We start from the raw sequence: 13,218 nt of genomic DNA, 5'->3' as shown, positions 1-13,218 counted from the left end.
ACACCTGATCAAACTAATTGAGTCCTTCAGGCTTGTTTGAAACCTACAGGTAGGTGTGTTGGAGCAGGGTTGGAACTAAACTGTGCAGGGCTTCGGCCCTCCAGGAATTGAGTTTGACACCCCTGATCTAGAGGAAACCCATACAAACACGGGGAAAACATGCAAACTCCACACAAATGCCAACTGACCCAGCCGAGGCTCAAACCAGCAACCTTCTTGCTGTGAGGTGATTGTGCTACCCACTTCGCCATCGTTGATTTAATTAGACGATATAATAGATCAGATGATTTAATAGACATCGATATAATCATTCTGTGATACTGACAACTCCACTTTTAGGTATGCAATTGTGCGCTTCCCCTCGAGGAAATCCATGCTGCCATTTTAAAGTGAGTGCCACTTCAAGTGGATGAGGAAAGTTTACATGGATAGACCCTCGATCCCTCAATTTTGACAGAGGGACTGATTCTACTTCATATGTACACTCCAGCACCTATACACTACCTGACAAAAGTATTGTCGTCGATCCCAGTTGTAAGAGCAACACATAATAACCTGACCTCTAGTTGATCATTTGGAAAAGTGGCAGAAGGTAGATTTTTCTTATAAACCATCTGTTAAACTGCAGAAGACCTATTGGAACATGCATGGACCCAAGATTCTCACAGAAATCAGTCAAGTTTGATGAAGGAAAAAACATGGTTTGGGGTTACATTCAGCATGGGTGGTGTGAGAGACCTGCAGAGTGGATGGCAACATCAACAGCCTGAGGTATCAAGACATTTGTGCTGCTCATTGCATTACAAACCACAGGATAGGGCAGATTCTTCAGCAGGATGGTGCTCCTTCTCATACTTTAGCCTCCGCATCAAAATTCCTGAAAACAAAGAAGGTCTGGGTGCTCCAGAATTGGCCAGCCAAGTGACCAAAGACGAACATTATTGAGCATGTCTGGGATAAAATGGAGGAGGCATTGAAGATGAATCCAAAGAATCTTGATGAACTCTAGGAGTCCTGCAAGAAGGCTTTCTTTGCCATTCCAGATGACTTTATTAAAAAGTTTTTGGGTCATTCAAGAGATGTGTGGAGGCAGTACTCCAAGCTCATGGGAGTCGTACACAATATCAATTATTTTTCCACTGCAGCATAACTTTATATTCTAGACTGTACATTATTTCTGTTGAGTGACAATTCTTTTGTCTAAATAAACGGGCGGTCTGTCGGATGCCTGTCAGATGTGAAAGCCTGGTTGTCTTTAAACTTTCTAGATTTTAATTAGAGTAAAACTGAAATAATTTTGTTCGGCCCGTCAAATCCTTCTAGGACACCACCAGTAATTCTTGGTAAATCAAGTTTTTCTGTGAAGCCTTGTGTAAAAAAATCTGGGTGTTATCTTTGATGATGGCTTGAGATTTGATAAACAGATTAGCGCAGTGGTCATATCCTGCTTTTTTTCAGTTTCGACTTTTAAAAACAGTCAAAGCTATTTTAATATTTTTATTTTTGAAAAAATAATTCATGCTTTCATTACTTCTAGATGAGACTTCTGTAATTCACTATTTTTTGGGATCGGTCAGACAACTCTATCCCGCCTACAGTTACTTAAAAATGCTGCTGCGAGGCTTTTAACCAACACCAACAAATATGACCACATCACACCAGTTTCACTCTCTTTGCACTGATTGCCTGTGCTCTATCGTGTCACTTTTAAAATGATTCTCCTGGTTTAAATCACTAAATGGCCTGGCTCCTTCCTACCTGTCAGACCTGTTGACTAAACATCAGCCTGGTCGGTCTCTTAGGTCATCTAACCAGAGACTATTATACATCCAAAGTCGAGGCTGAAATGCAGGGGTGACCGTGCTTTCGCAGTAGCTGGTCCTTCCTTGTGGAATGCTCTGCACCTCTGTATTAGGTTTATATCATATCTGTCTGTTTTTAAATGTAGGTTGAAAACTTCCTCTTTTGATTTGGCATTTTATCAGTGAGAATTGTTTGTTTTAACTTTAATTTTATACTTGTTCTTTGTGATTTGTATTGTTCAGCACATTGGTCAACCTTTGGTTATGTACAATAGTGCTATATAAATAAAATTAACATTGACATTGACAAAGTCAGACCTTACTGTCCTAATCAAATATGAAATGATCAACTAGAAGTCAAGTTATTATTTGTTGTTCCTAAAACTTGGATAAGCGACAAGACTTATGTCAGGTAGTGTATGTTTCACAATGCAATGCGTTTGTGACATCGCAACATCAGCTTTCACTGTGGTTTTCATCTTAGATTTTAAGTGCTGGAAGGTTTAGGACAGTGCGTTTAAACCCATTCAGATGTTCCGCCTATAGTGGACACTAGTGTAAAGTAATCAATGACGTTCATCTGAGTCAGCGAGACTAAAGGAAGTTAGCGAGTGAAGGGCATAAAAGAGCTTTTGTAGTAGTAAATAAATTATGATTACATAGCCATGTGATTATTAGTCATGCTGAATCAATGAAAGCAGTTAAATTGGGATTTCCTGTTTTTCTCTTTCATGGCTGTTTGTTGTTTCCATGTGAGAGCACCCTCTGGCTTTGGACAATACCATGCTTCAATGACAAGATGTGCATGACAAATGCAGCTTTGCCATTGATTTTGATTAACTGCCTAGCCCTAAACACAAACACAACTAAAGTCCATTTTAAAAGCCAATTGCTATTACAGTTCATTCTTTGATTAAAGCAGGCCTAAATGAAACATGAGCCTACAGTGAAGTGGTCAATTCTGCCCATTCAGAACTTGAACATTCCACCTGAGCTCCATGGAGGAGAAGCAATTTTCTGTTTTCCTTATAAAAAAAACGAACAACCTGGTGAACAAATTGTAGGAAAAGAGAGTTGAAAGTAAATGTTAGCAGGAGATGCTCTTTGCTGGTAGGTAATCTTCTGTTTTTTTGGTTTCCTGGGATGAAGCAATCTGCCAAGAACATGAGAAGCTTAGAAAAATCTACTTAAAAATACATAAAATATTAATGTAAACAAAACATGCATATGCAGTATTATTAGTATTATTCTTAAAACAGAAAAGTAGTTTCAAAATGGCAGTGTTGTTACTGTTAACTAAAATCAGTTTATAAAACATTGAATTTGTCAAATGATTTCAAATGTAGACATGTTAGCATCAAACTAAATGAAAAAAGCAATATAAGGATAATAAAATAACATAGCAAAATACTTAAAACTGTGAAAATAATTTGGGATGTACTGTACCATGTCTAAGTAAGATCCGCCCAGGTCAGTGTTCTCCCTGTCCCGCTTCATTGGACTGGAGCAGCGGCTCTGACTCTCTGCCTGGAGGAGCTGAATGCGACTCTGGAGGTGTCGCAGCAGTTTATAAGAGCTCAGGTCTTCAGTGACTCTGGAGTTTTGTATGTCTGGGACACCCTGAACAGCGGCTGAGGTCAACTGGGATATGTTGTGGTCTCGGCATTGCTGCAGACAGAGAGAATCAAGTTCTTTCTTGTGTTCAATTATAGTTGTGTTGAAATGCCACACTTATTTTCTATTCCAGCTTACATTAAAACAATGTAACAATTTAAAATTATGCTGGAAATATTTCATTTTGTTTGTTTTACAACTAATATTTTTCTGAAAGTGTTTTTGAGCTGGACTCTTGGCTGATTGAGGCCTGTCATGAATAAACATGACAATAAAACTGGCAGTATGTGGCAGCAAGTCCCTGATATAATGAGTGATTCACTGAATCATTCATTCAAATTAGTTTAATTCAATTCAGTTAGTTAAAAGTAGCTGATTCATCTAGAAATAAAATCAAGAGACCGAATGAACAGACCATAGATCCACTGGTTTAATTGATTCATTCAAAAGCAGATTCATTTAGGAACTAAACTGCAGTGATGCTCTGGTAAATAAATGTTCAGTTCTGACTTTGTTTGATAATAACATGTCTGATCACTTGTGATCATTTGAGGTCAAAATGAAGCTGCTTTTTGTAACTACTGAATAATCATGCTTCTATAGCAGCATTAAAGTGATATTGTTTTTATCCTTAACATTAAATAATTTTTTCTTTAAATATTAGTATCTATATTGGATGAAAAAAGTAGCTGCCTTAGGGCAATTCCCTGTTTTAAAAATATGACAAATTGGAAAAAGGTAAGCAGAAATATTTTTAAAGATCAAATAAATTTACTGAAGCACATAAAATGTATAAAAATGACAAAAATTAATCAAACATTAATAAACATCGTATAACAGTGTATAATAGTGTATAAATACTAAAATAACACTGGCTTTACAGCAGTCAGATGTCTCATCTCATTCTCCAGTCTCTCCAATCTCTTCTGCTGCTCTGCTTTGGACGTCGGGAGCCTCCTGTTATATACAATAAAGAGAATACAACATGGTTTAAAAATTAAATGACAAGCCATGATATTGAGTAACCTACAGTCCAAAAGTTCATTGCTTTACTTGTTTACTAGCCCAACAAGGCTAAATAAAAGTCAATGGCTGAAAAAAAAATTGTCAAAATTTTTTTTTGATGTTTTTGTACATGAAAGTGTCATACAGTGATCAGCATATATATCTTACAAATCTCTCATTTAAATTAAACATTTTCCATAGGAAGCTTTACAATAATATATTTGTGCATGAACATTAGATTAGTCAGTACTGAAGCTAAATCTGAAGCTAATCTAACAAAATAACTAATAACAGTCCAAAATTAGTACATCCAAATTTATATAATATAGAAAAATATTAAACAAAAATTTAACAAAGAGCAAAAAAAAACAAAAAAAAAATTTATATATATATATATATATATTTTTTTTTTTGTTAAAAAATGTTTAGGTCTTAATTTTGTTTCCCAATATTTTGCATGAATTTAAATGTATTATCTTTCTATTTCTAAAGATGTTCGGTGACTAAAATATTATTTTAATAAATGTATCTGTGTAATCTGTTTTGTTCAAATTCGCCAAAATATATGACCCATATTTACTGATAAATTAATAAAAATATTGATTTGCAAAATGGGGTGTACTCAATTATGCCGAGCACTGCATATGTTAATTTGTTTAACCCAATCATTCAAAAGTTTGTTAACAAATGACAAATCCAGCGGACTCAGTGAGTGTTTGAAGCACCTCTCCAGTTCTGCATTGAGCTCCAGTTCAAACTTGTGTGCGATTCTGGCGGTGGTTTTGTCTTTCCACTGAGCCATGCTGTTGTGCACCTGTCTGAGCTCCTCATCTTTAGCTTTCAGCTGTCTGCGCAGATGAACACACTGTCCATCCACATCTTCATCATTCTTCATGAGCAGCTGACCACGAGATAGACTGCTCATCTCCTCAACATGCGCCTTCGGTTTAGACAAAGCAGACGCACAAAACAAGATATGAACACTTTTTTTCTTGCAATTTGAGCACATGCATTTTACATGATTGCCATTCTAAGCTAAACAGTATATTCACTGACTTTTCCTTGACATTCTTTGACCAAAAAGCTAAATTTCCATGAACAGGCTGCTGTTGTGCTTTGCATAATATTAAAATGATTTTAGCTTCAATATTATTTTGCAAGATTTTAATAGCCACAATGAGAACAGCAATGAATAATCGACCACAGATTTTGGAAAAAAAAAAATCAGAAGTACTGTTCGCATTGCTTCATTCGTTCATAGATGTCTAATGCAAGGCTAAACTTGAGCTGTCAGTGAAAATCTAATTAACATCTAAGAACAGCCCAAAACTAGACTAGTCGTCAAATAGACAGACTTTATATATGCAGTTTTTTTATTTCTGTTTATATGATGACTAGTCAAGTTTTTACCTATTCTTAACCCTTTTATCAGGTTTTCATTGACAGCTCAAGTTTAGCCTTGTTTAAGCCAAGACCACTATGTTTCGACATCTTTTATTTAGACAATTATTAAACATCTTTTAAAAATTATAAAATGCTTGTTGGGTAGTAGTTTTAAAAACTTTCATATTAATCAGTATTATCATGATCATATTACTTTAATCAGCCAGTCTTTTAAGGTGTCATTTTAAAGTCAAGGCTCCTATAATGTGTATTATGCTCACATGATAGCTGTAATGAACAGATATGGTTGCATTTGATTTAAATTATTGCCAGTTGATGAATAATGAAAAGAATAAAATTGAGCTAAATATTATCTAACCATAACAAGTATGAAATAATGTGATACAAATCTGGTAAAGAAAAATACATTTTGATAAATGAAAACTAAAATTTAAACTAACTAAATTCCCTGATATTCCATGACTTTTACAGACAGAAATTCAGTGACTCAGAGGAACCCTGATTTTACTCCTGAAACCTCCTGAACAAACAAACTTCATGCCCTCTTTGATATTATGTTGGTTAAATGAGTTTTTATACCGGGTCAAAATAGTGACTGCTGGGAAACAATTCAAGCTAAAGCCAACAAAACTTTAAGAACATCCAGAAATTAGAAAAACAAATACATAATTTTGAGTAGTTGGAAAAAAACAGAGTTAATACATATAAAATAATTTTGAATTTTTTGAAGCTATTAATTCTAAATTCCAGTATACCTGTATGAGCTTCTCTTTCAGAGCAGCCAGCGCTCTTTCCTTTTCCTCCATCAGCTGCTCTTTCTGTACACGCAGCTCTTGCTCCTGAAACAAATAGGGCAGTGTCTTCTCATAAGTGGTGTGTTGCTGTGAGTTCATTTGTGTTTATTATTGTCGCCTCTTACCTTTTCTCGGCTCATCTGCAGTGCAGCGCGTCTCTGTGTACTGAGCTCAGTTTTTAGATCATTGATATACTGCTGTAGGGACTTTGTGAGGGACTGCAGCATCTGAAGAGCTGAACTCACTGTAGAACTGAATCAAATACATTTATTAAATATACAATACAGTTCAGTAGTGGTTACCAATCTAAGATTCAGAAGTGGTAGCCAAACTTACTCTAGTGTTAGGGTTAGTGGGAAACAGTATGAATTTGAAGTCTGAATTAATTTTATAATTGCATATCTGAAAGAAACTGACTGTCATGGGAAAATCTTTTTACGTTTCTTTTACATTTTATCTTCCTATAATCTGCATATGTATTTATGAATTAATGGTTTGTGTAGAATGGTTATGGGGAAAACATACTTATTTATGCTATTTTAGAATTATTATGTACTCTCAGAAATGGGATTTATATTTTTATTCAGATTCTCTATGGTTTTTGTTCAGACAATACACTGGTTTGGATCACTGGAAAAGGTAGACTGTTTTTATGCACTGTTGAAAAAAATAAACAAAAATAAGCATATTAGGATTCTAAAATCTAAACTAAAGAAATTCAAGTGTTTTAAATGGTGTTTGAACCAACTATTTTTTTCGTCCGCAAAAAAAAAAAAAAAAAAAAAAAAAAAATATATATATATATATATATATATATATATATATATATATATAAATAAATAAAAATAAATAAATTGAACAACTGATTTCTAAATTGTTACCTAAATTGCAAAATGCTTGGCAACCACTGGACTGAACTTTTCAAGCAGTAGTTAAGAGCACCACATGGTAAGGGAGTGAAATATTTATCTACAAACACGCTGCAGTTGTTATTTTAATGCATGAACTACCAATTCACCTGCACCGCATGTCTTTGTATTGTGGTGGAAACTGCAGCACCCGGAAGAAACCCATGCGAACACGGAGAGAACATGCACACTCCACACAGAAATGCCAACTAGCAACTGGGATTCGGACCATTGACCTTCTTGCTGTGAGGCAACAGTGCTAAACACTGAGCCACTGTGCTGCCCACTACTGATTTTAATGATGCATTAATAAAGACAATAGATGTGTTTGACTTTGATGCGTAGACCAATCAGTCTGTGACATTTAAATCACAATAGTAAAACAAAAATCCCTCTAATCACTTTTGATGTCATGCAATGTTTAGTATGCATAATGCTGCATCAAGGTCAAACACATTTATCCAGAACGATTCACCTTTATAATTTTGCCATTTTGAAATAATTAATTGAATCACTTATTAAAGGGTTAGTCCACCCAAAAATGGAAACTCTGGAATACTCACCCACATGCAGTTCCAATCCCTTGAGATCATTATTCATCGTTAGAACACAAGCTAAGATATTTGAGATGAAATCCTAGAGCATTTGACACTGAGATATTCAAAGAAGGGCTGACGCGCTACCATTAATTAATCTTACAATGCTTTACCAGCTGAAGTATCATGATACCAAGTTGTATTGAGATACTGTAATTTGTAACTAAAATTACAAAGAAAATCAGAAATACTATATGTTATGTTATAATAGGCCTACTTGAATTTAATTCATCATTCCCTTAAGGCCAAAAAGTATTATTTGCAGCCCACTTCACCTAAAATTTATTTATTCTTTTTGTTAATTTTGTAGATAACTGACTGACAAATTATACATTAAAATAAAGATACAAATTATACCGAATGAAATTTTTACAGAAGAGCTTTTTTTTCTTCCAAATTAGACTATATAAAGTCAATTCCTGTTGCTATTTTGGGTATTTCATCTATTTTATTTTTCATTCTTATCACGTAACAATCCAAAGTAATTCCAGATTTTACTTTGTGGTTGTTGTAGCTAAATCATATTAACATGAACAGAAATTAACCAATTCAGATGTTCGTTCGAACTGAAGCATTAGAAAATGTGCAATAGGCTACTATAAAAAGCATGAATTCTACACAGTGTTGCAACCTTAAAGGGTTCCACAGACTATTAAATAAAATGGTCTATTGTTGCACAAACGTGCAAGCATTTTAGTGACTTTTCCACATGCAACATTATCTACTGTAGATAGACCATTAATGACGATACTAACGTTTACAAACTACAGTAGCAGAATGCATGTTTACTATAAGCAATATAACGATTACATGTGCTGTAGACTCTAATGGCAATATGTCAAACTGGTTGTAGTACATGTGGGCTCTTATGACATGGCGTGGGACAGAAGATTCTGGTGAACAGAGCCATATTTGCTTTTCTTTTTTTTTTTTGCCACTTTATGGTGATAACAGTTTAACCACTGAAGTCACATGCACAGTTGTTTCGGTTCTCATTACTGTTGCTGCCTATGGAGGATAAGGGACTCTCTGATTTAATCTAAAATATCTTAGTTTGTGTTCTGAAGATGAACAAAGGTCTCAGATATTTGGAACGACAAAATTAATAAAAGAATTTTCATTTTTGGGTCAACTACCCCTTTAAAACTGGCACATGCTGCCATCTACTGGTGATTTTAGTATTGTATTCATTTATCCATGACAACCTGTCTGATGAGTGTGAGCCTTCAGTTTCCACAATCAGGCCGTGGTGTTTCAGCAGCTCCTGCAAGTGAACACACTCAGCGTGTATGTCTTGAGCCCAGCGTCTGCTCTGCTGCTCATGTCTGGCAGTTCTCCTCTGCTGTTTTTGCTCTCTCTCTCTGAGTGCTGTCCTGAGCTCCTGAAGCTCCTTTTCAGAGCTCAGCAAAGTTTGCTTAAGACACACAGCCTCCTTCTCTGCCTCCTGTCACAAGAAAGCAGCAGTAAGTAAATGTTATGTATTAATCGATATAAATTAAATTGAACATGTCGGTTTGCATCTGAATTAAATGTCCAGAATAAAAAGATGACTTCTGATTCCTCTCACCTTCTGAAGTTCAGTCAGTTTACTTTGTAATGCCAGAGTGTTTCTTCTCTCTTTGTCCAATTCTGTTCTCCATTTCCTAACTGCATCCTCTGTTTTCTGCTCCAGAGTGTGACGCTGCTCTTGGAGAGCCTTCTCTCTCTGTTCCTCACACTTCCTTTGCTCTCGACTCGCAGCCTTTACAATCTGTTCACATGAGAAGAGATGCTCTGGTTTTTTTGGGGCATAAAGGAATCTTAACTGCATCAAATTTAATGGCCTGATACGGTAATACTTAATTTCCTTGATGAATCTGTCAACAGTACACAAGAGTCTGTGTAAAAAAATGTGATAATAGTGATGGAACCTTTTCCTCAGTCTCTCTTCTGAATTCCTCTTGTTGCCTTCTCATCTTCTCTTCGCTCTGCTTTAGAGCCTCTTTTAGTTGCTTCACCTCCTCATCTTTCATCTTAAACAGATGTGAATATAAACATGTAAATGTATATTAAAAAGAGTCCTTGACTAAGACTTTCAGTTATTTTTCACTTTAGCTGAGTGTAACGTTGACAAATCATTCATTTAGTTTTTTTTATTACAGATCTTTCAAGAGTTTACACTTAGCTGATGATTTATAAAAGCTTGTTTGGCATGCTGTCCCGGGAGGGAGCCCCGAGCTCAAGGGCTCCTCGAGCACGGGGCTTCCTCCCGTTGGCAGAGCGAGAGGGGAGCCTGAGCTCGGTGCTCAGAACTGCTGCGGTAGCTAAGGGAACACAAGGGGTTAGACAAAAGCTTGATTGTTATGTATGTTGAATGTCTTTGGATGGTGGGAGGAAACCGGAGAACCAGGGGAAAACCCACGCGGACACAGGGAGAACATACAAACTCCTCACAGAAACACCCACCGGTCCTGTGGAACCAGGGCTGGCAGTGTTCTTGCTGTGGGGCTCACAGTGCTAACCACTGGGCCACCGTGCCACCCAATCAGAGGTAAGAGAGGAGAATAGGGGAGGAGTGGGGTTTCTTCCAAACAAAGAAAAAGTGAACTGAAAACTGTGGCTATTTATAGTAGCTTAGGGCTCATATGATTGGAAGATAGTGATTAGCAAATGAGAGACCGGCCGTGATAAATCATAAGCATGTGATCCTCTCGAAATTAGTTTATGAATAAACTTCACTTAGGGTAAGGCACTGTGGTAAGGTAAGATGAACAGGGTAAAAATATTTAATAATTGGCCAGTTACATAATATAAAAAAAATTGCAAGAAAAAATGTATTTCAAGTTTTTTTTTTATGTTATGATTTAATATGCAAACATTCTGGAGTTCTGGATATAATAGTGTAAATTTAAGTTCAAGTAAAAATGTCTAGAGACAATCTAGAGAAAACTACCTTTTAAATTTGTTATATTTAAAGTGCTTTGTTATATTTGTTAATTTGCTAATATTATAGGAAATACTGTGAAAATGTCCATGCTCTGTTAAACATCATTTGGGAAATATTTAAAAAAGAAATAAAATTCAAAGGGGGCTAATAATTCTGACTTCACCTGTATGATTATCAGGATACGAGATATGATTTGAGACTTTTTCATGTTGCCCAGCCCTAATACATATTTTTTATCTAGTTTTCTCTAAATTCACTTCAGCAGCACTTACATACACCAAACCTTATAGTTTTAGTTAAGTGTGAGTAAATGGTGAACATGTTTGGGTGAACAATCTCTTTAAAATACATTATTCACTAATTCTTTACTTGTTTCAAACCTTTAAAATTTTTTTACCTCTATTGGGCATGAAAGAAAATATTTTGACGAAAGCTGGAAACCTGAAACCATTGACTTCCATAGTATTGGGGTTTCCTACTATGAAAGCCAGTGGTTATAGGATTTTAGCTTTCTTCAGAATACGTTCTTCAGTAAAACTCATAAAGCTGACCTTGATGCAGTTGTGTAAGGAGTCCAGGCTTTGTTTGTGAATCTGAGCTTGGTCACTGAGAGAAGCTGACCTCAAATCATCCGCCTGCTTACACACCTGGAATAGCACAATCAAACCAAGCCAAGCTGATTCAGACTATTACATTATGTCAGAATAATCCGTGAAAATCTTTCAGTAAATAAATAGATTTACATTCTGAAGCTCCTCTTTATGGCTTTTGGTTAACTGCAATGTCAGTTTCTCAATCTCTTGCTCCTGAGAAGAGATTAATAATCATATGTATATGTACATAATCACAAATATAACAATGATTCACAGTACATTGACTAGTATTCGTTGTTTTTTCAACATTAAAAAAAAGAATATTCAAAACACAAATCTTTTCTAACAATTCAAAAGTCACTTACACTTGTTTTGATACAATGAATGTAATATTGATAAATAATAATTAAGATATCTTCAACAACAGAAAAAAATGAGACTGTATTGCATACCATGTCTTTTTTAGATCTGTTCTGCATTTCTCTCAGGTTTAAGCTGTGTGCCTCTCTCAGTGAACAGAGCTCCAGAAGAAGGCCTTCCTTCGCTTCTTGCGTCCCTTGCAAAAGCAATTCCTTTTGGGCAACAATTCTCTCCAGTGCCCCAAAACGCTTTATTTGATGATCTAGATGCTTCTGTGAGGCCTGCAGACATACAGTTAATAAAACGATATATTAGATACTCAAAGCACTGACATGGCTGATTGAGAAGATTAAATAATCGAGAACCAGTTTTATCTGTTCTTTTTCTCTGATGGCATGAAGCAGCTGCTTCTCGAGCTCACTGTATTTCTCCTGGAGGCTCCTGCTGTCCTCCTCTCTCTGCTCCAGCTCCTGATTCACCTCATCCAGCCTCTGAGACAGACAATCAAAACAGCTGCATGTGGACAAATTGTAGGCTATATCTATCTGTATTTGCAATCTATATTTATTGTGCAGACAAAATTAATGTAGACAACATGTTAATGCCCTTTTTAATTTGGTCATTAAGTTACTTAAGGATTGTGTCATCAAAATGGATTCATTGAGTCTGAACTTTGATTAATTGCAAAAATAGAATTTAGCAAAAAATAATAAGAAATTGTGCTTATTTTTAAAGCAAAAAGTAAAATAGGGCTTGGATTAGATTACAAAAAATAATAATAAATAGGTTCCTTGAATCTCAGGCTTTGGGAATTTATATTACAAGTAAAGCTTTATATTGCAAAAAAAGACTACTTTGTGCCATTTGTTTAATACTGTGGTCACAGCAAACCTAAATGAACATGGTTCTCCAAAATTTTGCTTAAATAAAAAATTTAAAACACCCATTTTAAAAATAGGAATCGAAATTGTAAAAGAAATATTGCAATCCAACAACTGTATAAAAATATTGTACAGTGTTGTTTGAGTACAGACACTTACCTATGGCAATGTGTCATGTGTGCTGTATTACTAGTGATCCACAGTACCTCCTGCATAGAGTCGAGTGTGTTCCTGAAACGCCTTTGTTCTGAGAACAACTCAGATTTGGCATTTTCCAGCAGTCTGTCCATCTCTTCCCTCTCCAGAACAGACACGCTGCGGCTTACACACTGACC

At 35.6% G+C, this 13,218-nt stretch overlaps 1 protein-coding gene across 14 annotated transcripts in view; it reads right to left on the bottom strand.

Moving 5' to 3' along the window:
* Window positions 1-1,147: 1,147 nt before the first annotated feature.
* Window positions 1,148-13,218, bottom strand: part of si:ch211-102c2.8 — a 21,167-nt gene continuing 9,096 nt past the window's right edge. For 9 of the 14 annotated variants that reach the window (XM_073952191.1, XM_073952189.1, XM_073952192.1 and 6 more), the window contains 14 exons: window positions 13,090-13,212; window positions 12,368-12,493; window positions 12,095-12,283; window positions 11,793-11,855; window positions 11,601-11,696; window positions 10,034-10,135; window positions 9,691-9,873; window positions 9,329-9,567; window positions 6,745-6,871; window positions 6,581-6,664; window positions 5,147-5,361; window positions 4,298-4,373; window positions 3,249-3,470; window positions 1,148-2,955 (listed from right to left, as the gene is read on the bottom strand). In XM_073952191.1, the coding sequence (XP_073808292.1) occupies window positions 2,890-2,955; window positions 3,249-3,470; window positions 4,298-4,373; window positions 5,147-5,361; window positions 6,581-6,664; window positions 6,745-6,871; window positions 9,329-9,567; window positions 9,691-9,873; window positions 10,034-10,135; window positions 11,601-11,696; window positions 11,793-11,855; window positions 12,095-12,283; window positions 12,368-12,493; window positions 13,090-13,212 (1,911 nt within the window). In that variant the 3' untranslated portion in view covers window positions 1,148-2,889. Of the gene's footprint in view, window positions 2,956-3,248; window positions 3,471-4,297; window positions 4,374-5,146; window positions 5,362-6,580; window positions 6,665-6,744; window positions 6,872-9,328; window positions 9,568-9,690; window positions 9,874-10,033; window positions 10,136-11,600; window positions 11,697-11,792; window positions 11,856-12,094; window positions 12,284-12,367; window positions 12,494-13,089; window positions 13,213-13,218 lie in introns of those variants that run through there. The other 5 variants (XR_012406872.1, XR_012406874.1, XR_012406873.1 and 2 more) reach the window with 3 other exon arrangements.

The sequence above is a fragment of the Danio rerio genome, chromosome 5 (assembly GCF_049306965.1).
Source record: "Danio rerio strain Tuebingen ecotype United States chromosome 5, GRCz12tu, whole genome shotgun sequence".
Lineage (NCBI taxonomy): Eukaryota > Metazoa > Chordata > Actinopteri > Cypriniformes > Danionidae > Danio > Danio rerio.
Note: the sequence above shows the minus strand (reverse complement) of the source record. Positions and strands in the feature narration are given on the sequence as shown.